Source organism: Passer domesticus, chromosome 4, assembly GCF_036417665.1.
Source record: "Passer domesticus isolate bPasDom1 chromosome 4, bPasDom1.hap1, whole genome shotgun sequence".
NCBI classification, from domain to species: domain Eukaryota; kingdom Metazoa; phylum Chordata; class Aves; order Passeriformes; family Passeridae; genus Passer; species Passer domesticus.
The window spans coordinates 82,587,617-82,614,065 of NC_087477.1; the positions used below are offsets into that span (position 1 = coordinate 82,587,617).

General features: G+C 60.8%; 2 protein-coding genes and 1 long non-coding RNA gene across 4 annotated transcripts in view; 2 read left to right on the plus strand and 1 right to left on the minus strand.

Annotated features, from left to right (window-relative positions):
- LOC135299762 (uncharacterized) overlaps positions 1-26,449 on the plus strand; it is a 200,255-nt gene that overhangs the window by 124,677 nt on the left and 49,129 nt on the right. The gene's annotated exons all lie outside the window — the stretch shown is intronic.
- Positions 821-17,695, plus strand: HSPA12B (heat shock protein family A (Hsp70) member 12B). Its single transcript, XM_064419156.1, has 13 exons — positions 821-1,034; positions 3,146-3,203; positions 6,490-6,590; positions 8,316-8,440; positions 9,089-9,275; positions 9,514-9,618; positions 9,910-10,026; positions 11,325-11,496; positions 12,690-12,776; positions 13,105-13,209; positions 14,354-14,612; positions 14,788-14,891; positions 15,688-17,695. The coding sequence occupies exons 2-13, from the start codon at positions 3,161-3,163 to the stop codon at positions 16,326-16,328; spliced, it is 2,046 nt and encodes a 681-aa protein (XP_064275226.1). The 5' UTR covers positions 821-1,034; positions 3,146-3,160; the 3' UTR covers positions 16,329-17,695.
- ADISSP (adipose secreted signaling protein) lies at positions 17,637-25,696 on the minus strand. Of its 2 annotated transcripts, none has more exons than XM_064419157.1 (6): positions 25,561-25,696; positions 24,574-24,662; positions 22,242-22,396; positions 20,765-20,903; positions 18,769-18,885; positions 17,637-18,171 (listed from the first exon to the last, which is right to left on the minus strand). In XM_064419157.1, exons 1-6 carry the CDS (start codon positions 25,644-25,646, stop codon positions 18,071-18,073), a joined length of 687 nt encoding a protein of 228 aa, XP_064275227.1. In that variant the 5' UTR covers positions 25,647-25,696; the 3' UTR covers positions 17,637-18,070. The 2 variants fall into 2 exon arrangements, with proteins under 2 accessions (XP_064275227.1, XP_064275228.1); XM_064419158.1 differs by lacking the exon at positions 25,561-25,696 and adding an exon at positions 25,427-25,488.

Consider the following 26,449-nt stretch of genomic DNA (forward strand, 5'->3'; position numbering starts at 1 on the left):
CAATCTCAGTGACCCCGATGATCAAAATGATCCCAATTAGCTCAAGCATCCCAATTATCTCAGCACTCCCAGCTACCTCAACACCGTGATCCCAAATATCTTGATTATTTTGGGAACAATCCCAATGTTCTGCCTGTGCTTCTGAGGCTCCCACGGGTGGATTCTTCCCATTGTGGAGATTTTTGGGAACGACAGGACAGACCCTTTGCGTGCCTCCTTCCCTTGGGGTCTCATAGATCTGATCCCAGATCTGGATCCCAAATCTGGGATCCCCCGGATCAGGTCCCACCCTCGGGATCTCCCAGCTCTGATCCCAAATCTGGGATCCCCGGATCAGATCCCACCCTCGGGATCTCCCAGCTCTGATCCCAAATCTGGGATCCCCGGATCAGATCCCACCCTCGGGATCTCCCAGCTCTGATCCCAAATCTGGGATCCCCGGATCAGATCCCACTCTCGGGACCCTCCGGCTCTGCTTCCCGGATCCAGGATCCCCCTTTGGGAATGGGAAGGACCCCGGGGAGGAGAATCCCGGGATAACCCCGCGCTCTGGAGCCGGGACGGGGCTGGATGTGGGGACAGAGCCGATGCCACCCGCGACACGCGCAGTGACAAAGGCGGCAGAGCGATTTACACAAATTCAGGGGACACTGCGGGGGTCTGGGGGTGCCGTGTCCCGTTTGGGACCCTCGTCCCCCCTCGGTGGCCGTGGCCGGGCGGGAGCGGAGGTTCCGCTGCCGGCGGGACTGGGGCTGGCCCTGCCTCCTCCTCCTCCTCCTCCTCCTCCTCCTCCTCCTCCCGCCGCTCCCGCTCCCACATCTGCAGCTGGAATTGCAATTTGAGGCGCTGCCTGGGCCGGGACAGGGAGTGGGAGGAAGCCGGAGCGCGGGGGGCTGCGCGGGGCCCCGCCGGGGACAGAGCCGCGGGGACAGAGCCGCGGGGACAGAGCCGCGGGGACAGAGCGGCCAGCCCGCGGGACACAGCCCGGGGGACAAAGCGGGGGCTGTCCCCAACCCGTGTCCTCCCCCACAGCGGTGAGTGGCCGGCGGGGGTGGCGGGAGCGGGGCGACAGCAGGGCCTGGGGACGTGGGGGACAGCGCTGTCCCCTGGCCCAGGTGAGGGTGGCACCGCCCCTGGGGTCCCTGCCCGGTTTGGGGACACCGGGGGGTGACCAGGCCTCTTTCCAATGGGAATGGGGGGGCTGTGGGCACGGGGGGAGGGGGATGGACGCTCGGACACTGTCCCCGTGTGCCCTGTCCTGGGGGACACCGCTGGGACCACTGGGGACACCACAGGGACAGCGCCACAAAGTGCCAGCACCGTGCAGGGGACACCCCTGGGTGGCTCCTGTGTCCCAACCACGGCCGAGGGGACAGGGAAGGGCTCCAGGGAACCCCAACAGCTCCCGGGGAGGATTTGGGGTGTCCCCAGCCCCAGAGCCACGCTCAGCCCTGGCACAGCGGGGATGTGGGGACAAACAGCTCCTTCTGTCCCAGCACATCTGGATCGGAGCCCCACAGCTGCCCTGAGCCTCCCAGGTGTCCCGCGGGGTCACCCCGAGTTGAGGGGTCACCCCGAGTTGTGGGGACACCCCGAGTTGTGGGGACACCCCGAGTTTTGGGGACACGCTGCCCGGCCAAGCCGGTGTCCCCGTGCCGCTCTTGGCCGTGCCACAGCCCCGGTGTCGCTCCTGGCTGCTCCACCCTGATCCCCTCCCAAACTTTGTTTCCTTTCCCCGTTTCCGTGAGCCCCCACAGAGGCGGAAATGGTGGAAAATCCTCAAAATCGCTGCTCCGGCTGGAGGGAGCCCGGCAGCCACCGGGATCCTGCCCCGGGAGGGACCCCCGGAGTCGGGGCTTGGTCCCCTGGGTGACAACGGCGTGGTCACTGCCCGGTGCTGGGGGACACTCGGGGGCTTGAGGCCGCCCACCCTGCTCGCCTGGGAGGGGAATGGCACCTTGGGGACAAAGGTGGCCATCAGCCACCCCTGCCAGCCCTGCAGAAGGAGGATTTTGGAGCCTGAGGGTCAGCACAGACCCCAGAGTGACCCCCTGGACCCCCACGGCCGTGGAGGGACAGGGAAGGAAGCCACGGAGCCACCAAGGGCTGGCGTGTCCCTCTGGCTCCTGTGGGATGTGGGAGCTCAGGCCGCGGGGTTGGGGACATTTGGGACATCCCTGCACACCCAAAACCACGAGCTGAGCCCCAGGCAGCTGGAAAAGGACACAAATCCCAGAGCTGGGGGCTAATTTCCTGCAGGAAAACCTCCTGGAAAGCCCCATTTTGGTGGAAAAGCCCCATTTTGGTGGAAAAACCCCTGGACCACCCGCAGGACCCGCCGTGTGACACCCCAGGGCCACCAGCACGGCCTCCCCTGCCCACAGCTCCGGGGTGGCCAGAGCTGGACCCCCCACTCCAGGGAAAGCCTCCCCACCTGCCGTTGGCATCCCGAGGGGATTTTTTTGGGAAGAGGGGAGGCTGTGGGGCCGGCAGCTCGTGGGTGGGTTTGGCTGGCGGTGAGGCCTCTCCCGATGAGCTCAGCCCTATCCCGAGCCTCTGGATTTGTGGGATGAGAGCGGCCGGGGCGGGCTGGGGGGCTCGGGGGTGGCGGGAGGCTGTGGCCTCGGGAAGGGAGCCAGGAGCTGGGGTGTTATCCTGGGAAGAAGATTTGGAGCTGGTCCAGGCCGGGTTATAATCCCTGGGAAGAGCCAGGATCCCTTTGGCCACCATGCTTCGAAAATAAATTGGGATTTTTCCTAAACGAGCCCCCTCAAAAAAAGGGTTTTGGTTGAGGGTAAAAATGTGCAGGAACAGCGATTTCCACCCTGCACATCTGTGTCCTGCACATCTGTCCGACCTGCTCGGTGACAGGAACTCGGGTCCCTGTCCCCGCAGTGGCTGTGACAGCCGGGGACACCGTGGATGGTGACAGTCACGTGTGCCCCAAACTGGGACGGCCACACCCCGTTGTGAGCTGGGATTTGGGGTCCCCTCCTGCCAACCCTACAAACCCCAGCCTCGTCCCTGGTGTGGGTTTTGGGGGGGTCAAGGCTGGGGTGACACCGAGGGGACACTGAGGGGACACTGTGGGCACCCCGTGCCACGGAGGGGACGCAGGGATGGATTTTGTCCCTTCCTTTTCCAGGCGGGCAGCGAGGCCATGGCGATGCTGCTGGAGCCCGGGATGCAGAGCCTGCGGATGAGTAAGGATGTCCTCAAGGGGTGACACTGGCTGAGATGTCCCCTGCCCTCCCAGATGATCATTCCGTGTCCGGGTCCCTTGCTGTCCCCGCTCTGTGTCCCCTCCACAGCTCCAGTGGAGGGGAACCAGAACCAGCTGTGGGAGGAAACCTGATCCCACCATCCCAAACCTGATCCTGCCATCCCAAACCTGATCCCGCCATCCCAAACCCAATCCTGCCATCCCAAACCTGATCCCGCCATCCCAAACCCAATCCTGCCATCCCAAACCCCATCCTGCCATCCCAAACTCCATCCTGCCATCCCAAACCTGATCCTGCCATCCCAAACCTGATCCTGCCATCCCAAACCCGATCCCCCCATCCCAAACCTGATCCTGCCATCCCAAACCTGATTCTTCAATCCCACACCTCATCCTGCCATCCCAAACCCGATCCCCCCATCCCAAACCTGATCCTGCCATCCCAAACCTGATCCCGCCATCCCAAACCCAATCCTGCCATCCCAAACCTGATCCCGCCATCCCAAACCCAATCCTGCCATCCCAAACCCCATCCTGCCATCCCAAACTCCATCCTGCCATCCCAAACCTGATCCTTCAATCCCACATATCATCCTGCCATCCCAAACCCAATCCTGCCATCCCAAACCCCATCCTGCCATCCCAAACCTGATCCTGCCATCCCAAACCTGATCCCGCCATCCCAAACCCGATCCCCCCATCCCAAACCTGATCCCGCCATCCCAAACCTGATTCTTCAATCCCACACCTCATCCTGCCATCCCAAACCCGATCCCCCCATCCCAAACCCGATCCTGCCATCCCAAACCTGATCCCGCCATCCCGAACCTCATCCTGCCTTCCCAAACCTGATTCTGCCATCCCAAACCTGATCCCCCCATCCCAAACCCCATCCCGCCATCCCAAATCTCATCCTGCCATCCCAAACCTGATCCTTCAATCCCACACCTCATCCTGCCATCCCAAAACCAATCCTGCCATCCCAAACCTGATACCGCCATCCCAAACCTCCTCCTGCCATTCCAAAACTGATCCTGCCATCCCAAACCTGAGCCTTCCATCCTGAACCTCATCCTGCCTTCCCAAACCCGATCCTGCCATCCCAAACCCCATCCCACCATCCCAAACCTGATCCCACCATCCTAAACCTGATCCTGCCATCCCAAACCTCATCCTGCCATCCCAAACCTGATCCCGCTATCCCAAAGCTGATCTCACCATCCCAAACCTCATCCCACCATCCCAAACCTCATCCCACCATCCCAAACCTCATCCTGCCATCCCAAACCCAAGCCTGCCATTCCAAACCTCATCTTGCCATCCCAAACCCTGTCCCGCCATCCCAAACCTGATCCTGCCATCCCAAACCTCATCCCGCCATCCCAAACCTGAACCTTCCATCTCAAACCTCATCCTGCCTTCCCAAACCTGATCCCACCATCCCAAACGGGCTCCTGCCATCCCAAACCTCATCTTGCCATCCCAAACCTCCTCCTGCCATCCCAAACCTCATCTTGCCATCCCAAACCTCCTCCTGCCATCCCAAACCTGCTCCCGCCATCCCAAATCCAGGGATGCGGAGGCCGCGGCAGGAATTCCCCCCCGACCCCGATCCTTCTCCTCAGGAATGAGGTTTCATGTCCAAGGCTCCCCAGAGCCCCCGGGGGGTCACCGTTCCCCCCGGCTCTGTCGCACGCGGAGGCAGCGCAGAGGCCGTTCCCATTTGTCTGGGATCAAATATTTATGGGACAGACACGGATACAGGGAAAGGCACTTAGGGAGCGGGTGGTGGGGACAGCAGACGTGTCACCAGCACAGCCCGGCGTGGGGGGACACGGCAAGCACTGTCCCCAACTCTGTGATGTGGCTCTTGCCCAGACACAAAGTCGGGATCAGACCAATCCCAATCCCAATCCCACGGCTGCTGCCGTTGGGGGATCCCAGAGCATTCCTTAGGGCTCCTGAGCTTCCCAAGGGTGTCCCAGTGGCTGTCCCAGGGCAAACTGGTGGCACTGGGAGCTGGGGTGGGTTTGTCCGGACACCGGCGAAGGGGAGAAGGAGTTTTGTTCTTCCCGGAGGATCCTCTGCTGTTCCCAAATCCCTCCAACCACGGAGCCTCCTCTGTTCCCAAATCCCTCCAACTACGGAGCCTCCTCTGTTCCCAAATCTCTCCAGAGCCCGGCTGGGGGTGGGCACTGCTCACCCCTGCTCCCACGACCCCGATCCCGGCAGGATCTCGGCAGGATCCCGGCAGGATCGGCAATCCCAAAGCTCAGGTTTTAGGGCGGACAGTCCCTTCCTTGCTGGTGTCACTGCCCGGACCTCACACCCCATTCCCAACACTTTATCCCGTCCCAACCCCTTGGGAAAGCCGCCCCGTCAGCTCCCCCAGCTCCTTCCAGCTGGAGCCGCTCCAGCGGCTCTTTCGTGGGCGGTGATTAATTAATACCGGCTGCTAATTGGAGCCAGGTGCCCGGGGCAGCGCGGGCGGGACAGCCCCGTGTCCCCGGTGTGGGGCGGGGACCCTGGGGCTCTCCCCATCCCGATTCTGGGATCATCGGGGTCCCCGGGGCTGGAATTCTGCTGCTGGAGGGGACAGGGATGTGTGGTGGCTCCTGGAGGAGGAAGAGGAGGAGGGAAAATCTGCTGTGCCCATGATCCCCACCCCCAGATTTTGGGATTACCACGGGCTCATGCAGGAAATTCCAGGGTCTCCAGAAAACCAGGATGTTCTGGAATGTGGCCGAGGGTCTGAGCTGGACCCACCCTCCCTCGCTGGTTCTCCATGGATTTGAACCACAGACACTTCCTTTCCTTCTTTCCAAGTTTTTTTGGATTCCTACTGAATCCAGACCTTCCAGCTGCTGGCCTGGAGCAGCTTCCCCTGGAAATGTCCTCTTGGATTCATCCCTGGAATTGTCCAAGCCGTGTTGGATCCACCTGGGATAACAGAAGGTGTCTCTGCCCATGGATGGGGTGGCACTGGATGGGATTTGGGGACCTTCCCAATTCCAACCATCCCACAATTCCATGATTTTATGAACTCCACTTCTGGAGACCCCACAGAGACTCTGTCCCCTCCAACACCACATCCACCCCAGATCCATCTCCATTGGGATGTCCCGGGTGCTCTCTCCTTGGGGAAGGATTTGGGAAGGGCTGGGATCCCTTCCCACGTGGATCCATCTCCATTGGGATGTCCCGGGTGGTCTCTCCATGGGGAAGGGATTTTGGGGTCCCCCAGACTCTCTCGTCCGTGTCCCCAGGTGCCAACGGCGAGCGGTGCCCGACGCCGTCCCCGCCCGGCTCCCCGGGGACACCCCACGACAGCTGCAGCATCGCCCCCCTGACGCCGTCCCAGTCACCGGTGAGTGCGGGACCAGCGGGACCACGGCGGGACCAGTGAGGCCGTTGTGGGGCTCCCAGTAAGGCAATTTGGGGTCCCAGTAAGGCAGTTTTGGGCTTCCCAGTAAGGCAGTTTTGGGCTTCCCAGTAAGGCCATTATGGGGCTCCCAGTAAGGCAATTTGGGGTCCCAGTAAGGCCATTCTGGGGTTCCCAGTAAGGCAGTTTTGGGCTTCCCAGTAAGGCCATTATGGGGTTCCCAGTAAGGCCATTTTGGGGTCCCAGTAAGGCAGTTTTGGGGTCCCAGTATGGCCATTATGGGGTTCCCAGTAAGGCAGATTTGGGGTCTCCCAGTAAGGCCATTCTGGGGTTCCCAGTAAGGCAGATGTGGGGTCCCAGTAAGGCCATTATGGGGTCCCCAGTAAAGCCAATATGGGATTCCCAGTAAGGTTGTTATGAAGTCTGAGTATGGCCATTGTGGGGTCCCCAGTAAGACCATTATGGTGTTCCCAGTAAGGCAGTTTTGGGGTCCCAGTATGGCCATTCTGGGGTTCCCAGTAAGGCAGATTTGGGGTCTCCCAGTAAGGCCATTATGGGGTTTCCAGACAGGCAGATTTGGGGTCCCAGTATGGCCATTGTGGGGTTCCCAGTAAGGCAGATTTGGGGTCCCAGTAAGACCATTATAGGGCTCCCAGTAAGGCAGTTGTGAGGTCCCAGTGAGACCATTGGGGTCCGTCCCCCTGTCCTTTCCTCCTCTGGTCCTTCCCCAGTTCCTGCTCCCCCTCCCAGTCCAGTCTCCATCCCCCCAGTCCCACAGGATGGGTCAGTCTATCCCCAGGGCCTCTATCCATGGGATTTTTGGGATGGAGGGGTTTTCCAGCTCTGGAATGACCCACCAGGAAAAGTTTAACCCCACAAAACTCCTGCCCTCACCCAGGCCCACCGGGTGTGGGAGGCCGCGTTCCAGAGCCGGATCCTCCCTGCAGTTCCTTGTCCCTGCACATTCCTGCGCCAGCCGCCTCTTCCCTGCTGATCCCGGCATTTTTCCCGGCCAGCTCGTGTCCTCACTTATCAAATCTGAGGACATTACAAGTTAACGAGGCTTTCAGCTTCCCGTGGTGACATAGGGACAGGGTCTTGTCACATCCTTACGGCTTCTTCGGCACGGGGACAGCCCTGGAGGGAAGGGACACGGAGTGGGGACAGGAAAAGTGTGGGAGCAGCAGTGGGAACATCCCAAAATGCCTGGGCCAGGGGGATTTTCAGCTGGGTGACACCTGGGATGATGTCACCTCATCCAAGATGGGAAGAAGGGAATGGTTTGGGTTCAGTGACCTTTGGGGACACCTGGGACAATGCCCTTGGACTGAGCCCAGACACAGGGAAGGTTTTTGGGAATCTTGGCTCCAATTTTAGGGTCCAAGTGAGGGGGGCTCAACAATAAAAACAGGAGCCCCCAACAACCCTGGCTGCTCCCATGGGCATCCATCCCTCTCCAGGGCTGCCCAAATCCCTGTGTCCCATGGGAACTGCCTTTGGGAACGACAGCAGCCACCCCATGGAATATAGGAGACACTTTTCCCAATACAGTTGAAGATGTGTAAGAAGAATCACCCATCAGGAAATCACCAACCTGGGTGAAAATCCAGGAAAAATCCTGGGAAAATGAACGAGTTCCTGGGGTTTTTACTGCTTTTCTGGAATCCCCCAGTCCCAGCTGAGTGCCTGATCCCGTTCCTTGCCTTCCAGCGGAGCGAGGCGCGTTCCCAGCAGGCCCCGTCCTTCTCCGTGGTGGTGGCCATCGACTTTGGCACCACCTCCAGCGGTTACGCCTTCAGCTTCACCAGCGACCCCGAGGCCATCCACATGATGAGGTGAGGACCTGCCAGAGCAGGGAAAGGACTTTTATGGCCCCAAAATGGTCAGAAGCTGGGTTGGTGGGAGATGGTTCCTGGAAGCAGTGGTTGGAAGGTGTGGGGTGAGGATACTCTAAGGGCTGGAGCACCTCTGCTCTGGAGCCAGGCTGGGAGAGCTGGGAATGTTCACCTGGAGAAGGGAAAATTCCAGGGAATTCTCAGAGTCCCTGAAGAGGCTCCAAGAGAGCTGCAGAGGGACTGGGGACAAAGGATGGAGGGTCAGGACACAGGGAATGGCTGCCACTGGGAAAGGGGAGATTGGGCTGGGACTTTTGGAAGGAATTGCTGGCTGGAATGGAATTCTCAGATTTGCTGTGGCTGCCCCTGGATCCCTGGCAGTGTCCAAGGCCAGGCTGGATGGGCTTGGAGCCACCTGGAATAGTGGGTGGGATCCCTGCCAAGGCAGGGGGTGGCACTCAGTGGTCTTCCAGGTCCCTCCCAACCCAAACCAGTCTGGAACTCCATGAAATTCCTCGGAGGATGGAGCAGGATCACCCCTCCTCCTTTGTCCCCCTTTAAGGTCCTTCAGACCACACCCATAGAAACAAACTAAACCTGGCAGGACCCATTCCCTGGAAGTTCATCTACTCTGGCTCCTTTTTGCAGGAAATGGGAGGGGGGGGACCCGGGCGTGGCCAACCAGAAGACCCCCACCAGCCTCCTGCTGACCCCAGAGGGGACATTCCACAGCTTCGGCTACACCGCCCGCGATTACTACCACGACCTGGACCCCGAGGAGGCCCGCGAGTGGTTCTACTTCGAGAAGTTTAAGATGAAGATCCACAGCACCAGCGTGAGTCCCTGCTCTCATTCTGGTGTTCCTGGTGTTCTCAGGGGGATCCTGGCCAGGCTGGGAAATGAAATGTTGGGGAAAAACCCATTTTAGCCCATTTTAGGGGGTGAATTTGAGGTTCTCCCATCCGAGCTGCTCCAGGGTGGGTGGATGTGGCTGCACATACCTTCAGGTGCCTGAGCAAATTCCCTTGGCCACCTCCCAGCCCCTGGTGTGATCCATTTGCTGTTCCCGGCAGGATCTGACCATGAAAACCGAGCTGGAAGCTGTCAACGGGAAGAAGATGCCGGCGCTGGAGGTGTTCGCCCATGCGCTGCGCTTCTTCAAGCAGCACGCGGTGCAGGTGGGGCCACCTCCATCCCTCCTCCTCCTTCCCAAATGGAATCCTCTGTGTCTTCTCCGTGCATTCCATGTGAGGGTGGGGAGGCCCTGGAATGGAATTCCCAGAGGACCTGTGGCTGCCCTATCCCTGGGAGTGTCCAAGGCCAGGTTGGACATTGGAGCTTGGAGTGACCTGGGATAGCAGGAGGTGTCCCTGGTGGATCTGGATGGGATTTAAGGTCCCTCCCAACCCAAGCCATTCCATGATTCACCGGGAGTCCCCAGGTGTCACCTCCTGCTTGTCCCCTGGCAGGAGCTGAAGGACCAGTGCCCATCCCTGCCCGAGAACGATGCCATCCGCTGGGTCCTCACCGTGCCGGCCATCTGGAAGCAGCCGGCCAAGCAGTTCATGCGGGAAGCAGCCTACAAGGTGGGGGGACTCCGGAGGGTGACCACGTGGTGACCCTCACAGGGGTTGTGGTCTCTGGGGTATCCCCTTCCTCCCTCAAACTGAATTCCCACTGCCAGAGGCTAGCGTTAGGTGGGATATTGGAGGAAGTTCCTGGCTGGGAGGGTGTGGAGGGACTGGGCTGGAATTCCCAGATTTGTTGTGGCTGCCCCTGGATTCCTGGCAGTGTCCAAGGCCAGGTTGGACACTGGGGTTGGATCCACCTGGGATAATGGGAGGTGTCCCTGCCGTGGATGGGGTGGAAGTGGGATGGGATTTAAGGTCCTTCCAACCAAAACCGACCAAAAGCTGTTGGGTGAGCGGGTGGATAATTTGCCAGGTAGGTGGTTAAGTGGATGGTTGGGTGGTTGGTTGAATTGTTCAGTGGTTGGGTGGTTGGTTTGGTGCTCAGGTCATTGGTTGAGCAGTTGTCTGGTTGAGTGGTTGGGTTGTTGGTCGATGTGTTGGTTGAGCAGTTGATTGGTTGGTTGAATGGGTGGGTCATTGGTTGGGAGGCTGGTTGGGTGGCTGGCTGAGCAGTTTGGCCATTGGCTGGGTGACTGGTTTGGTGGTTGGGTCATTGGTTGAGCTGTTGGTTGGTCGGATGAGTGCTTGGTTTGGTGTTCAGGACATTGGTTGGTTCATTGGTTACTGGGTCATTCGTTGAGTGGTTGGAGGATTGAGCAGTTGATTGGTTGGGTGGTTGCTTGGGTGATTGGTTGGGTGCTCAGGTCATTGGTTGGGTAATTGGGTGGTTGGCTGGTTGAGTGGTTGGGTGATTGGTTTGGTGGTCAAGTCATTGGGTGGTAGGTTAGGTGGTGAGGTCATTGGTTGGTTGGTTGGGTGGTTGGTTGGTTGGTTGGTTGGATGGCTGGTTTGGTGGTCAAGTCATTGGTTGGGTGGTTGGTTGGATGGTTGGTTTGGTGTTCAGGTTGTTGGTTTGGTGGCTGGTTTGGTGGTGAGGTCATTGGTTGTGTGGTTGGTTGGATGATTAGTTGGGCAGAGAGGTCATTGGTTGGTCGGGTAGTTGGTTGCATGGTTGGTTTGGTGGTCAGGTCATTGGTTGGTTGGTTGCGTGCTTGGGCTGTTGGTTGATCTGTTGGGTCACAAGTTGGGCGGTTGATTGGTCAGATTTTGGGTGAATATTCAGATATTGGCGATTGTTGGGTCCTCCCGCATTCCACAATCCCAGATCCGTGTGAGCACCAAGGGGCTGGGGACACACCCGGGAACCCGCAGTCCCCGTCCCCTCCCCGCCCTGTCACCGCGTGTCCCCGCAGGCCGGGCTGGTGTCCCCGGAGACACCGGAGCAGCTGCTGATCGCGCTGGAGCCCGAGGCCGCCTCCATTTACTGCCGGAAGCTGCGGCTGCACCAACTGATCGAGCTGAGCTGCCGCCCCCCGGCCAACGGGGCCGAGCCCCCCCAAACCATCGACTCCAGCTTCCGGCAGGGTGAGGGGTGCAGGGAAGGGAGTCGGGATAGGGCTGGGGGCTGGAGGAGCAGGGAATGGGGTCGGGACAAGGCCGGGGGCTGGAGGAGCAGGGAGTGGGGTCGGGACAGGGCCAGGGGCTGGAGAAGAAGGGAATGGGATCCAGCCCTGCATGCCAGGTCTGGAGGGTCCATCAGCTGCCATGGCTGGGGAAGTCCCTGGAGACCCCATTCCCAGGGAGTCTCTGGGGGATTTCTGTCCCCAGAGATCACCCCCCATTGCTAGAAACCCCCTTCCCAGAGACCCCTGTTCCCAGAGATCCCCCAGCCTTCCCAGAGATCCCCTGTTCCCAGAAGTCCTCATCCCCAGACACACCCCCCTCATTGGCAGAAACCCCATCCCCAGAGACCCCATTCCCAGAAATCCCATTCCCTCAGACTTCCCGTCCCCAGAAACCCCATTCCCAGAAACCCCATTCCCAGAGACCTCCTGTCCCCAGACCTCCCCATTCCCAGACCCCCCCATTCCCCCCTCCCCAAATCCAGGGCATTTTTTCCTGCTTTTCCATGAACCTCCAAGCTGTGTCCCCTTCCTGCCACCTTGGCCACCACCCCGTGTCCCTGGGCCACCTCCAGGGACTGTCCCCCCGTGGGTGGGATCCTGGGCTTTACTGGGACAGCCCCAGTTTGCCCAGCAGGGACCAAGCCCCAGAACTGGGACGCACTGGTGGCGATCCCAGATGGAGATTTGGTGTTCCGTGGGGGATTTATGGGGTCGCTCGAGCTGACCCCAAGCATGAGGAATTATCCACGTGCCAAAAATATCCCGGGACAACCCCACCTTTCCCAACTCATCCCGGCCCTTCCGGGCAGCTTTGATGTCCCTGGGACGGGGGGAGCAGAGGAAACCCCACCCGGGCTGTGGGGTCTGGGCCGGAGGTGGCATCGCCCAGGGTGGGCACAGGGTGATCCCATGGGATCCGGTGGGATCCTTTGGGATGGCAGCAGGGAAAGCTGGATCAGCCCGTCCATGGTGGAGCTGGGTCATACTGGGGTCCTGGCTGGAGGGGAGCGGTCACCAGTGCTCCCAGTACGGACCCCACAGCGGGAATGGGGCGGATCCTGGGTAATGGGGTGGATCCCACGGAAATGGGGTGGATCCCATGGATATGGGGGGATCCTGACCCCGCTGCCGACCCCCGGCTCTGTCCCCCAGCCCGGGAGCAGCTCCGGCGATCCCGGCACAGCCGCACCTTCCTGGTGGAGTCGGGAGTGGGCGAGCTCTGGTCGGAGATGCAGGCAGGTATGAGGGGGGGACAAGGGTGGGGGTCCCCACTGGAGATTCCCAGATCCCGGCGTCCCCCTGGATGTCGCCTTCGTGGCAGAGCCACCCCCAAGCACCCAAGGGTGCTCCTGCCGTGGGGGTGACACGTTGGGGTCTGTCCCTTGACCGCATGGACGGGCGGGGTCTCCCTGCCACATCCCCATCCCTTCGTCTCTCCACCCACCCCAATTCCCAATATTTTGGTTAAAATTTACTTTTCCCCGGGAAAACGCAGCCCTGTGTCCCCGCGGCTGCTGCCACCCCGCGGGTCACTCAGGACCGCCACCCTGTCGCTGTCCCCCCGCAGGTGACAGGTACATCGTGGCCGATTGTGGCGGGGGCACGGTGGATTTGACCGTGCACCAGATCGAGAAGCCGCAGGGGACGCTGAAGGAGCTCTACAAAGCCTCGGGTGGGATGAGGATCCCTTTTCATCCTTTCTTCCTCCGCTCCGTGATCCTCCCGGGACCCCAAACCCCGGCTGGGACCCCAAACGCCGGCTGAAACCCCAAACCCAGGCTGGGACCCCAAACCCCGGCTGGGACCCCAAGCCCAGGCTGGGACCCCAAACCCGGGATGTGACCCCAAACCCGGGCTGGGACTCCAAGTCCGGGCTGGGCCTCCAAACCTCGGCTGGGACCCCAAATCTGGGCTGTGACCCCAAACCCGGGCTGGGACCCCAGACCCGGGCTGTGACCCCAGACCCGGCCTGGGACCCCAAATCCGGGTTGGGCCCCAAACCCGGGCTGTGACCCCAAATCCGGGCTGGGCCCCAAATCCGGGCTGGGACCCCAAACCCGGGCTGGGACCCCAAATCTGGGCTTGGACGCCCCCGCCCCACGAAAGTGTTGTGGGTGGGGCTGTGGCGCCACCTGGTGGCGCGAGGGGGAAGTGCAGGGGGACAGAGAGGGGACAGAGGGAAGCGGGGGGATGGACTGAGGGGACAAGGAGGGACACGGGTGGATTAGGGGGACAAGGGGGACAGGGAGGATGGCGAGGGTGGGCGAGGGGGGACAGAGGGACAAGGGGCTGGGATGGAGGGACAGGGGTGTGTGGGGCACATGGGGACAGGGATGGCACAAAGACATCAGGATGGGGGACATGGGGACATGGATGCCACAAGGGCATTGGGATGGGGGACATGGGGACATGTGGGCACATAGGGGTACCACGGGGATGTGTGGGGACCTCAGGATATGAGGGAATGGGACATGGAGATGTGGGTGACGCAGGGACGTGGGGATGTGGGACATGGGGGAGACAAGGACGTGGAGATGAAGGACATGGGGACACGGGAATGTGGGAGATATGAGGATATGGTGTTGGGGGGACACGGGGACATGGAGGATATGGGGAACACAGTGAAGGGGGACATGAGGACATCAGGATGGGGGACATAGGAGACACAGAGGCATGGGGATGGGGGACACGGGGACATGGGAATGTAGGGGACATAGGGACATGGAGATGTGGGAGAACGTGGTGATGGGGGACATGGCTGCCATGGGGACACGGCTACCATGGGGCCACCTCCTGACCCCACCCTTGTCCCGCAGGAGGTCCCTACGGGGCCGTGGGCGTGGACCTGGCCTTTGAGAAGCTTCTGTGCCACATATTTGGGGACGATTTCATCGCCACCTTCAAGGCCAAGCGTCCGGCAGCCTGGGTGGACCTGACCATCGCCTTCGAGGCACGGAAGCGCGCTGCAGCCCCGAGCCGCTCCAGCCCCCTCAACATCTCCCTGCCCTTCTCCTTCATCGACTTTTATCGCAAACACCGCGGCCACAACGTGGAGACCGCGCTCCGCAAGAGCAAGTGAGGGGTGACGCGGCTTGGGGACATCTCGGGAGCGTGGGGACACGGTGGGAGTGACACTGGGGTGGGAGAGGGCAAGAGAGGGGGGGAAGGTGGGAGAGGGTGGGAGGGGAGAGGGCAGGGAAGGACCAGGTGAGAGTTCTTGGTCACCCCCGGGTCTCCTGTGTGTCCCCAGTGTCAACCTGGTGAAGTGGTCGTCCCAAGGGATGCTGCGGATGTCCCCAGAGGCCATGAACGAGCTGTTCCAGCCAACCATCACCCACATCATCCAGCACATCGGTGGGGCCTGGGGACACGCCCATCCATGGGGAACCTCTGTCCCTGTCCCACCCCCTGTCCCTGGGATCACTCCCCATCCCTGGGACCTTCCCTGTTACTGGGAGCCCCCCCATTCCTGGGATCATTCCCATCCCTGCGGGATGCCCCCTATTCCTGGGAGCCCCTTCATCCCTGGAATCATTCCTGTTCCTGGGACCATCCCTGTCCCTATGAGCCCCCCATCCTTGGGACCATCCCCTGCCTGAGAGATCCCCCCCATCCCTGGGACTATCCCACACCCTGGGATCCCCTTTATCCCTGTGACCCTGCTCCTGTGCCTGGGACCCCCCTTCATCCCCGGCACCTCCCCTGTCCCTGGAACCCCTTTTGTCCCTGGGACCACCCCTGTCTCTGGAACCCCCTCCATCCCTGGAACCCACCTTGTCTCTGGGATCCCCCATTCCTGGATACCCCATTCCTTGTCCCTGGAATCCCCATTGTCCCTGGGAACCTTTTATCCCTGGAATCCCCATTGTCCCTAGGACCAGCCCTTGTCCCTGGAACCCCCACTTTCCCTGGAAACCTTTTGTCCCTGGAACTCTCATTGTCCCTGGAAACCTTTTATCCCTAAAACCCTTCCTGTCCCTGGAACCCCCCTTGTCCTGAGATCCTCCCTGTCCCTCGGCCCCATTCTGTACCTGGAACTGCCCCCATTCCTGGACTCCCCTAATCCCTGGCATGCCATCACCCCCACCCCTTCCCCACACCTCTTCTCCACCATCCCAACCCCAAACCTCCCCTTTTATCCCCGCTCCAGACACCCTCCTGAAGAAACCGGAGGTCCACGGCATCAAATTCCTGTTCCTGGTGGGTGGCTTCGCCGAGTCGGCCATGCTGCAGCGGGCGGTGCAGGCCGCCTTCGGCCACTGCTGCCGGGTCATCGTCCCGCAGGATGTGGGGCTGACCATCCTCAAAGGGGCCGTGCTCTTCGGCCTGGACCCCGGCGTGGTGCGGGTGCGCCGCTCCCCGCTCACCTACGGCGTGGGGGTCCTCAACAAGTTCGTGGAGGGCAAGCACCCCCGGGAGAAGCTGCTGGTCAAGGAGGGCAAGAACTGGTGCACCGACATCTTTGAGAAGTTCGTGACCGTGGACCAGTCGGTGGCGTTGGGCGAGGTGGTCCAGCGGAGCTACTGCCCCGCCCGGCCCGGCCAGCGCCGGACCATCATCAACATCTACTGCTGTGACACCGATGACGTGGTGTACATCACCGACCCCGGCGTCAGGAAGTGCGGCACCATCAGCCTGGAGCTGGGGGACACGGGGGACGTGGGCCCGGCGCGGGGCCGGCGCGAGATCCGCACCAGCATGCAGTTCGGGGACACCGAGATCAAGGTGACGGCGCTGGACACGCGCACGGCACGCAGCGTGAAGGCCACCATTGACTTCCTGTCCAATTGAGGGGCCCCTGGAATGTGCCACCATTGACTTCCTGTCCAACTGAGCGGCCCCTGGGATGTGCCACCATTGACTTCCTGTCCAAATGGGACTACCCAGGATGTGCCACCATCAGCTTCCTGTCCAAATGGGACTACCCAGGATGTGCCACCATCGACTTCCTGTCCAAATGGGACTACCCAGGATGTGCCACCATCGACTTCCTGTCCAAATGGGACTACCCAGGATGTGCCACCATCGACTTCCTGTCCAAATGGCACTACCCAGGATGTGCCACCATTGACTTCCTGTCCAATTGAGGGGCCCCTGGGATGCGCCACCATTGACTTCCTGTCCAATTGAGGGGCCCCCATGATGGGGCACCATCAATATCCTGTCCAACTGAGGGGACTCTGGGACATGCCACCATTGTCTTCCTGTGCAACTGAGACTAGCCAGGATGTGCCACCATCTACTTCCTGTCCAACTGAGACCTTCCTGGAGACTCCACCATTGAATTAATCTCCAACTGAGACCCTCTGTCATCATGGGGACACCTCCAGGATCTGCCACCCTTGACTTGCTCTCCAACTGAGGGGCCCTGGCATTGTGGGGACATCCCTGGAATCTGACACGATTGACTTCTGGTCCAAATGAGACCTCCCTGGAAATGCCACCACTGACTTCCTGTCCAACTGACATGGGGACTACCATTGTGGGGACCACTGGGAGATGCCACCACTGACTTCACCTTCAACTGAGGCCATCCTGGGATCTGCCAGCACTGAATCCTGTCCAACTGAGAGTCCCTGTCATTGTGGGGACACCCCCAGGAGCTGCCACCATCAACTTCCTGTCCAACTGAGGGGCCTTGGGAGATGCCACCATCAACTTCATTTCTAGCTGAGACCCCGCCAACATCATGGGGACCAGTGGGACCTACCACCATGGACTTCCTGTCCAACGGAAACCTTCCTGGAGATGCCACCATCGATTTCCACCCCAGCTGAGACCTCCTGTCACTGTGGGGACCATGCCAGGACCTGGCACCATTGATTCCCTCCCAGAGTGAGACCCCCTCCTTATCCTGGGGACCCCAGTCCCTGTCCCCACCCTCTCCCATCTTCCTTTAACTGGAATTGGCCTCATGACCCCTCCCCATCCCGAACGAGGACTCTTTGGGATTTTCCACCCAGGGGTGTCCCCTGTCCCTCTGGGCAGGTTCATGGAGGGGATCTGGGCTCCCAGCCCATTCCCAGTGGGATTTTAATCCTTCCCAAGGTGGGATTTTGTACTTTAACCCCCCCTCCCCAGGCATGTAAGATATCTTTGTATTTATATACATATATATATATATATATTTGTAGGCACATAAAACCTCCTGAAATTGCTCCTGGTCCTTGTACCATGAGGAAAAAAAAAAGGAAAAGAGAGAAAAAAAACAGGAAAAAATCTGAGAAAAACAAAAAAAAACCCAAAAAGAGGCGCTGGCAGCAACACAAGGACATGGCCGGGGGACATGGCCCCAACCCTGAAGCCATGGGGGACCCCCGCTCCCGCCCCACATTCCACAGGCAAAATTCCTCCCTCACCCCAGAAAAGAGGAAAATTCCCACCCCAAGAGGCACAATTCCCCCAAAACCCCCCCGGGGCTGTGGGGTGAGGGCGAAGCAGCGGCAGCAGCAACAAGCGGGGTCCCCCCTGCCCGCTTTGGGGACCGTGCTGTGCTTTGGGGACTTTGGGGTCCCCCGGGGTGGGGTTTGGGGTCAGTCGAAGCCGTGCCACTCGCTCTGCTCCGAGTCGTATTCCAGCTCGGCTCCCACGCAGCGCACCCCGTCCAGGAGCATCGGAGTCCCGTGGTGACGGTCTGGGGACATCAGGGGACACGGCTCGGGGACAGCTCGCTGTCCCTTTGTGGGGGGGGGGGGGGTTGGAATGCCCCTTTTTAAGGGGTTTGGGGGGGTTTTAGGCCCGCAGCAATGCTGGGGCTGGGTGGGTGGGGGATGTGTTGTCCTTTGTCACTGCTGTGGTCACTGCCCAGGGGTGGTGACAACCCCGGGGGGCTGGGGGTGGCTGGGATAGGGGGTGGGGGACATGGGGAGCAAGGGGTTTATAGGGAGAGTCCCAGGGATGGGGGGATCCTGATGACAAAGGGGTCCCAGGGACAGGGGACATCCCAGAGACAAGGGGGGGTCGCAGGGACAAAAGGGGGCCCAACCAGGCACAGGGGCCCTGGGGACATTGGGGTCACCCCCCACCCCCTCCCCTCACCCCTACCCAGGGCTCTCCTCAACCCCCAGGCTGGGGAATTTTTGGGATTAAATCCCCCATTTTGCCCAATTCCTTAGCAGTGCCCCAGAGCTGGGACAGCGCCATGTCTGAACTGGGACAACTGGGAAGAGTGGCTGGGCCTGTGGCGGGGGAAGGGGACACCCCAGAACCCCCCCAGGGCAGAGCCCCTTACCCATGACCCGGGCCTGGACGGTGACCTTGATTGGGCCGGAGCTGTGTCCGGCCAGGAGCAGCTCCTCCTTCAGCACGCCCTCCTTGTGCGCCATGTACTCGCAGCGCACGCTGTGCCCTGGCAGCGGGGACACCGAGAGCTGCCGAGGGCTGCCCGTGCCCTCCTCACCCTGCCTGTGCCTGCTTGTGCCCTCCTCACCCTGCCTGAGCCCTCCTCACCCTGCCTGAGCCCTCCTCACCCTGCCTGTGCCTGCTTGTGCCCTCCTCACCCTGCCTGTGCCTGCCTGAGACATCGTCATCCTACCTGTGCCCTCCTCACCCTGTCTGTGCCTGCCTGAGCCCTCCTCACCCTGCCTGAGCCCTCCTCACCCTGCCTGTGCCCTCCTCACTCTGCCTGTGCCCATGTCACCCTGCCTGAGCCCTCCTCACCCTGCCTGTGCCCATGTCACCCTGCCTGAGCCCTCCTCACCCTGCCTGCACCTTCCTCACCCTGCCTGTGCCACTCTGTGCCCTCCTCACCCTGCCTGCACCTTCCAGAACTTTCCCTGCCCTCCCTAAACCCTTCCTGTCCCGCCTGTGCCCTCCTCACCCTGTCTGCACCTTCCTCATGCTGCCTGTGCCCTCCTTACCCTCTGTGCCCCTCCCTGTGCTCTCTGCACCTTCTTGAGCCCTCCCCGCACCTTCCCCGCACTTCCTGTCCCCTCCCTGCCCTTGCCTGTCCCTGTCCCCTCCCTGCCCTGCCTGTCCCCCTGCCACTCACGGGTTCCCCACGGCTCCTTTCCCCTGCTCCGGAGAGGCCCTGGCCCCGATCCCAGCTCCAATCCCGATCCTGGCTTTGATCCCAATCCCAGCCCCAATCCTGATCCCGGTTTTGATCCCAATCCCAGCTCCAATCCCAATCCCAGCTCCAGTCCCGATCCCAGTTCCAATCCTGACCCCAGCTCCAATCCTGGTCCAAATTTTAGCCTCAATCCTGGTCCCAGTCCCGATTCCAGTCCTTGTCCCACTCCTGATTCTGGCCTTAATCCCAGCCCCAATCCCAATCCTGATCCCAGTCCTGATCCTGGCTTCTGGCTCCAACCCTGGCTCTGATCCCAGTCCTGATCCCAGTTTGTGGCTCCAATCTGGGCTCCAATCCTGGTCCCGATTCCAGCCTTGATCCCAGCCCCAACCCTGGCTCTGATCCCAGTCCTGATCCCGGTCATGATCCCGCTCCTGATCCCGGCTTTTGGCTCCAATCCTGCCTCAAATCCCAGTCCTGATTCCAGCCTTGATCAGTCCAGCCTGATCCCAGCCTCAGTCCCAGCTCTGATCCCAGTCCCAATCCCATTCCTGGTCCCAACTCCAATCCCAACCCCGACACCGGATCCCCATCCTGGTCCACCCCCATCCCCAATCCCGATCCCGATCCCAATCCCTGCTGGGAATCTCCAAACAAACCCTAAAGCGCTTTTTTGGGATGCAGCCAGCGGCAGGTGGGAAAAGCCCTGTCCCAGCCCTGTCCCCACTGCTGGGAGGTGACACCGATGGCCCCGTGGGGACAGGGATGTGGGAAACAGCATCCACGGGCTGTGGGACAACTGGGATGGGACCGAGGTGGCCTCAGGGACCTGTGGTGTCCCTGGAGTGAAGCCCGTGTCCCCAAGGAATTGCCACCCAGCCCAGGGTGACGCTCAGCTGTCCCAGGCTCCGGGATCCCACGGATGTGGCAGCGCCCCATTGTCCCCAAAGCAGAGGGTGGCACCTCTTGGAGCAATCCTTGTCCCTGTCCCTTGTGTCTGGAGCCCCCAGACCCACAGAGACCCCCGGGAAAGGAAAATCCCAACAAACAAACCATCCCAACAAATCCCAACAACGAAATAACGGAGTTTGGGACATCGGGGATGTCCCTGAGGACAAGGAATTGTCACCTCCCCGAGACACTGAGGGGACACCTGGGTGTGCCCCCTTTGGAAAAGGGCCGGGGACAGGATGGGGACAGGGAGGGGACACGGTACCTTCCGGCAGGGGGGTGACACTGATGATGCGCAGGTTGGGGTTGGGGACAGGGAGGGGACAAATGTCCTTGCCCAGGCTCGGCATGGGGGGCAGCAGGAAGGTGATCTCGTACTTGTGCAGGATCTTCAGGAATCCCACCTGGAAAAGCGGGATATGGGGTGACACCGTTGTCACCACCCCCCCTTGGGGACAAGGGACACTGGAGAGTCCCCAGGAAGGTGGGGACAGCACGTGGAGAGGGGGAATTGTATCCTAATCCCTCTGGGGGGAAGGGATTTGTGCCCTAAAAAATGCAGGAAATAATAAACAGGAGATAATTTAGGAAATAATTTCGGAAATAAAGCAGGAAAAGGTAACAAACAGGATGATTTTGCCCAGAAAAAAACCCGCAGGAAAAAGATGGAATTTTGGGACAAAATTCTGGCAATAAGGACCCGTGGATGTCACAGGAGCAGGGAGAGGTTTTCCAGCTGTCCCTGGAAAAGGCAGGAGCTCCTCTTCCCATGGAATTTTTCCGCTGTCATGACAAAAAGCAGAGCGCTCCGGAGCCTTGGAAAAATCCATTTTGGGAAGGGAGCGAGCTGGGAACGATCCCTGAGGGAAAAAACATCCGGGGCCAGGATCCCAAAATCCCCCCAGGGGCTGGGACCATCCCAAACAGCTGGAAAAGGATCCAGGGAGAACATTCCAGAGCCTGAAGGGGCTCCAGGAGAGCTGGAGAGGGACTGGGGACAAGGACACAGGGAATGGGGACATCTGGGGTGGGATTTTGGGAAGGAATTCCCGGCTGGGCTGAAATCCCCAAATTTTCTGTGGATCCCTGGGAGTGCCCAAGGGATCAGGATGAGCCCCAAGCTCTTTTTTTCCCCCCCCATTTTGGGATTTATCCCGGAAAAACAAGCAGGATCTTCTCTTCCCAGGCACATCCCAGCCCCACCAGGGACCCCTCCCCGTGTCCCCGTGTCCCCGTGGGTGGCACTGCCACCCCCTCATCATGCGGTGGGAAAACAACAGCGGCCGCCCCCGGAGCCAGCGCCGCTTTTGGGATGGAATTCCGGCCACGAGGCTCTGACTCAGCGCTGGTGGCAGCTGCAGGTGCCACACGTTGGTGGCACCGCGGGTGGCTCCTTGTCCCCTCCGCTGGCACCGCCCCCCCCGGGAGCGGTGCCACCCCCGGGAATGTGGCCGGGATCACCGGGAAAAGCTGGGAATGGCCCTGCTGGGATCCAGAGAGGACCCAGCGTCCCCAAAACGGGGCAGAGGGGACAGTGCCACGTGTCCCCCGTGTCCCCAAAGCCACCAAATGTGGCGCTGGATTTGGGGGGCGATCCGGAGTTGGTGCCCTCGGGAGCAGCCCTAGGGAATGACACGGAATTCTGGGGTGGCAACGCCTCAAAATCCGGGAATTTTGGGGAGTTGGGAGCCCCGGAGTCCCCAGGGGAGGGTGACATCCCCCCGTTGTCCCCCTGTCCCCACCTTGACCAGGAAGTGGCCGTCCTTGTCCTGTGTCACCATCACGGCCGAGTCGTGCAGCTGCTCCTGGAAGTGGACGTGGCCCTGTGTCCCCTCCTGGTGGTGGCCCTGGGTCCCCTCGGGGGTGAAGCGCACTCCTGCGCCCTTCCTCTTGCTGCCTGCAGGTGACAAAGGCCCCGGTCACAGCCGTGTCCCCAGGGGAGGTGGCCTCACGTTGGGGACATGGGATGGAGCGTGGTGGCATCAGGAGAGGCTTCCCTGTCACCCCCTCCCGGTGTCACCTGGGACAGCTGCTGTGGGGACAGCCAGCTCCTCTCCGAGCAGGGACCTGCCAACGGACCATGCCAAGAGGTCCCCAAGTGTCCCCAAGTGTCCCCAAGTGTGCCCAAGCATCCCCAGGCTCGGCAGACTCTGCTCCCTCCTGTGATGTCCTTAGGACAATTGACACAGGCTGGGGACATGGGGACACAGGTGAGAAGGGGGAAAAGTGTGGAAGTGCCACCAGCCCATGCCCAGAGGGTCCCTAAGTGTCCCCAAGTGTCCCCAGGTGTCCCCAGGCTCGGCAGACTCCACTCGCTCCTGTGATGTCCTTAGGACAAGTGACACAGGCTGGGGACATGGGGACATGGGGCAGGGGACAGGTGAGAAGGGGGGGGAGAGTGTGGAAGTGCCACCAGCCCATGCCCAGAGGGTCCCCAAGTGTCCCCAAGTGTCCCCAGGTGTCCCCAGGCTCGGCAGACTCCGCTCCCTCCCCGGGCCGAGCGGTGCCCCGGGAAGGTGACACAGGGCAGGTGACACGGCTGCGACAAGGCCAGCAGGACAGGCCACCTGGCAGCGCCGGGGCCCTGCCACCAGCTGGGGGACAGCGCTGTCCCCGGGGCGGCCCAAATCCCGTGGGATTTTCCACGTGCGCCGCTTCCACGCAAAATCCGCCCCTTCCTCCTCCTCCTCCTCCTCCTCCTCCTCCTCCTCCTCCTGCTCCCCCCGCCGAGCCCGCTCCCAGCTGGCAGCAGATTGTCATCGCCGCCAGCAGCAGATTGTCGCCTCCCTTGTCGCCCGAAGAAAAGGCTCTTTGTGCCGGCAGCGCCGGGAATCCCGGGGTTTAATGAGCCGGGTTTAATGAGCCGGGTTTAATGAGCCCGGGTTTAATGAGCCCGGGTTTAGGGCCCGGCCATTGTTCGGGCCCAAAGTCCGGGGGGACAGCGGGGGACACGGTGACAGCGTGGGGACACGCGGGGGGACACGCGGGGGACCCTCCTGGGTGGCGCCGTGGCGATGCCGAGGGACCCGCGCGGATCCCAAATCCCAAATCCCAAATCCCGGTCCCAGCCCGGGAATCCCGATCCCAAGCCTGGATAATCCCGAGTTTGTCACCCCGGTGGCACTTGGGGACATTCGGCCGAGGGGGCGCGGGGCCTTGGGAAGAGTGGGAGGAAGGGGGGATTGGGAATTGGGAATTGGGAATTGGGGTGGGCCGGGATTTGGGGTGACCCAGCTCGGTGACTTGGGGTGGCCTCGGCAGGGGACAGCAGGGACAGGCAGGGGTGGCAGCCGGGGATCGGGAATTTGTGGGATCAGGGATGTGTGGGATCAGGGATTCCCTTGGATTTGGGATTTATGGGATCTGGGGTTTGTGGGATCTGGGATTTGTGGGATCGGGGATTCCTTTGGATTTGGGATTTATGTGATCTGGGATTTCTGAGATCACAGAATCACCTGGATCTGGGATTTTTGGGATCTGGGATTCCCTTGGATTTGAGATTTCTGGGAGCAGGGAATCCCCTGGATCGGGGATTTATGGGATCTGGGAATCTTCTGGATCCAAGACTTTGGGGATCAGGGAATCTTCTGGATCCAAGACTTTGGGGATCAGGGAATCTGCTGGATCAGGGATTTATGGGATCAGGGAATTCCCTGGATCTGGGATTTATGGGATTTGAGATTTGTGGGATCAGGGAATCCCTTGGATCTGGGACTTATAGGATCAGGGATTTCTGGGAGCAGGGAATCCCCTGGATCTGGGATTTCTGGGATCAGAACCCACTGGACCCTCAGGGTCCCCTCCAAGATGTCCCCAACCCCTTTTTTTCCTGGGAACCTCCTGGGGCTGTCCCGGCCCCATTCCCAGGGAAATTCCCAGAGCGGAATCCCACAAAGATTCCTCGGGATTTGTCTCATCCCAAAAAGCGCTTTTGGGGTCCCTCAAATCCCTGGAGAGCGACAGAGGGGGGGAACAGGGACAGAAAAGCTCCGGGAAAACCCCAAATCCCGGGATGGGAACAGAGGGGCCCCAAAAGCTCCGGGAAAACCCCAAATCCCGGGATGCGGGACTCACCCTTGCCGGCCGTCGCCATCTGTCCCCGGCGCCGTCCGGCGATGTCGCTGTCCCCACTTTCAGCGGCCGGGGGGCATCGTCCGGGAATTCTGCGGGAATGGGAAGGCTCCAACTCCGTCCCATATTCCCGTCCCATTGCGGGGACCGAGGTGGCCCCGAGGTGGCCCCGAGGTGGCGGGGAGGAGCCAGCGGCAGCGCCAGGGCCTGGAATGGGCATTCCCCCATCCCAAATCCCCGGGAAAAGAGGGAATTAGGGAATTCCCTCCGCCGCGCGTGCCTCAGTTTCCCCCTTTTCCCCCCAAAAAACGCCCCCGAGGTTTGGGATTTTTTTTTCCAGATTCCCAGCGCTGATCCCAAACTTGGAGCCTTTCCCAAATCGTTTTTCCCGGGATAAACGGGAGATCAGATCCCAGAGCCGGAGCCTTTCCCCAGTCGTTTTTCCCGGGATAAACGCCACCGCCGGCCGGGAATTCGGGATGTGACATCCCAAAAAAAAAGAAAAAAAAAAAAAATCCCCGGGATGGAATTGGAGGGTCAAACCTCCTCCTCCTTCTTGGGATCGCCGCATGGCACCGGGAATGCCGGCAGGGACTGGGAAGTGGAAACCCCAAAACGCCGGGAGAAACCCCAAAAATTCGGGGAAAAAAAACCGGGATAAAAGAAAACCGAGCGGGAACGCAAGGGGGGAGCCTCTCCCAAGGGGGAACCCCATGGATTTGGGGGCGCCTCAAGCCATGCTGGGTGGGGGGGTGACCGAGAGGTGTCCCCGGGCTGAGGATGGGGGTGACAGGTGACACCGCGAGGGGACAGCGCGGCCGATCGTCCCCACCCCCCTTTCCCCAGCCCGCTTCACCTCCGCCATCACCCGCGGCCCGCGGGGCTGCCCCGGCCGCTCTGCCGCCCCCGGCTGTCCCCGGTGTCCCCCCGTGTCCCCCCGTGTCCCCCCGTGTCCCCCGTGTCCCCCCGGTGCCGCCGCGCCCCGCTCACCCCGCCGCTCCCGCTGCCCGCTTCCCGCTGCGGGGACACGCCCCCTCGCCGCCATTGGCTGGCGCGCCCCCACCTCGCCCTCCCATTGGTGGGCGCGCACGCCGGTCACGCCTCCAGGCCACGCCCCGGGCGGTGCTTAACGGGCGTTGCTAAGGGGCGGGATTGTTGCTAAGGGGCGGAGTCTGTGGGCGGGGCTAAGGGGCGGGCGGCCAATGAGGAAGGGCGCGCGCGCCGCGGGGCGCCCCCTTGTGGGCGGTGGGGAGGTGCGGGGGGCGTTGCCATGGAAACGGGGAGGGGTGGGGGAGGGGCCTTTCCTTTCCTTTCCTTTCCTTTCCTTTCCTTTCCTTTCCTTTCCTTTCCTTTCCTTTCCTTTCCTTTCCTTTCCTTTCCTTTCCTTTCCTTTCCTTTCCTTTCCTTTCCTTTCCTTTCCTTTCCTTTCCTTTCCTTTCCTTTCCTTTCCTTCCCTTCCCTTCCCTTCCCTTCCCTTCCCTTCCCTTCCCTTCCCTTCCCTTCCCTTCCCTTCCCTTCCCTTCCCTTCCCTTCCCTTCCCTTCCCTTCCCTTCCCTTCCCTTCCCTTCCCTTCCCATCCCATGTAATTTCTCATCCCATCCCATCTCATCCCAATTCCACTAGATCCATCCAATCCTGAATTATCCCAGTTTCTTCCCGTCCCATCCCATTGCACCCCAATTCCTTCCCATCCCATTTCAGTTCTGTCCCATCCCCGTCAATTTCCTCCCTATTTAATTTCTTCTCATCCCGTCTGATCCCAAATCGTCTCAGCTCCATCCCATCCATTTTATCCCATTTGATCCCAACTGATTCCCATCCCATCCCATCCCATCCCATCCCATCCCATCCCATCCCATCCCATCCCAATTCCAGCCAT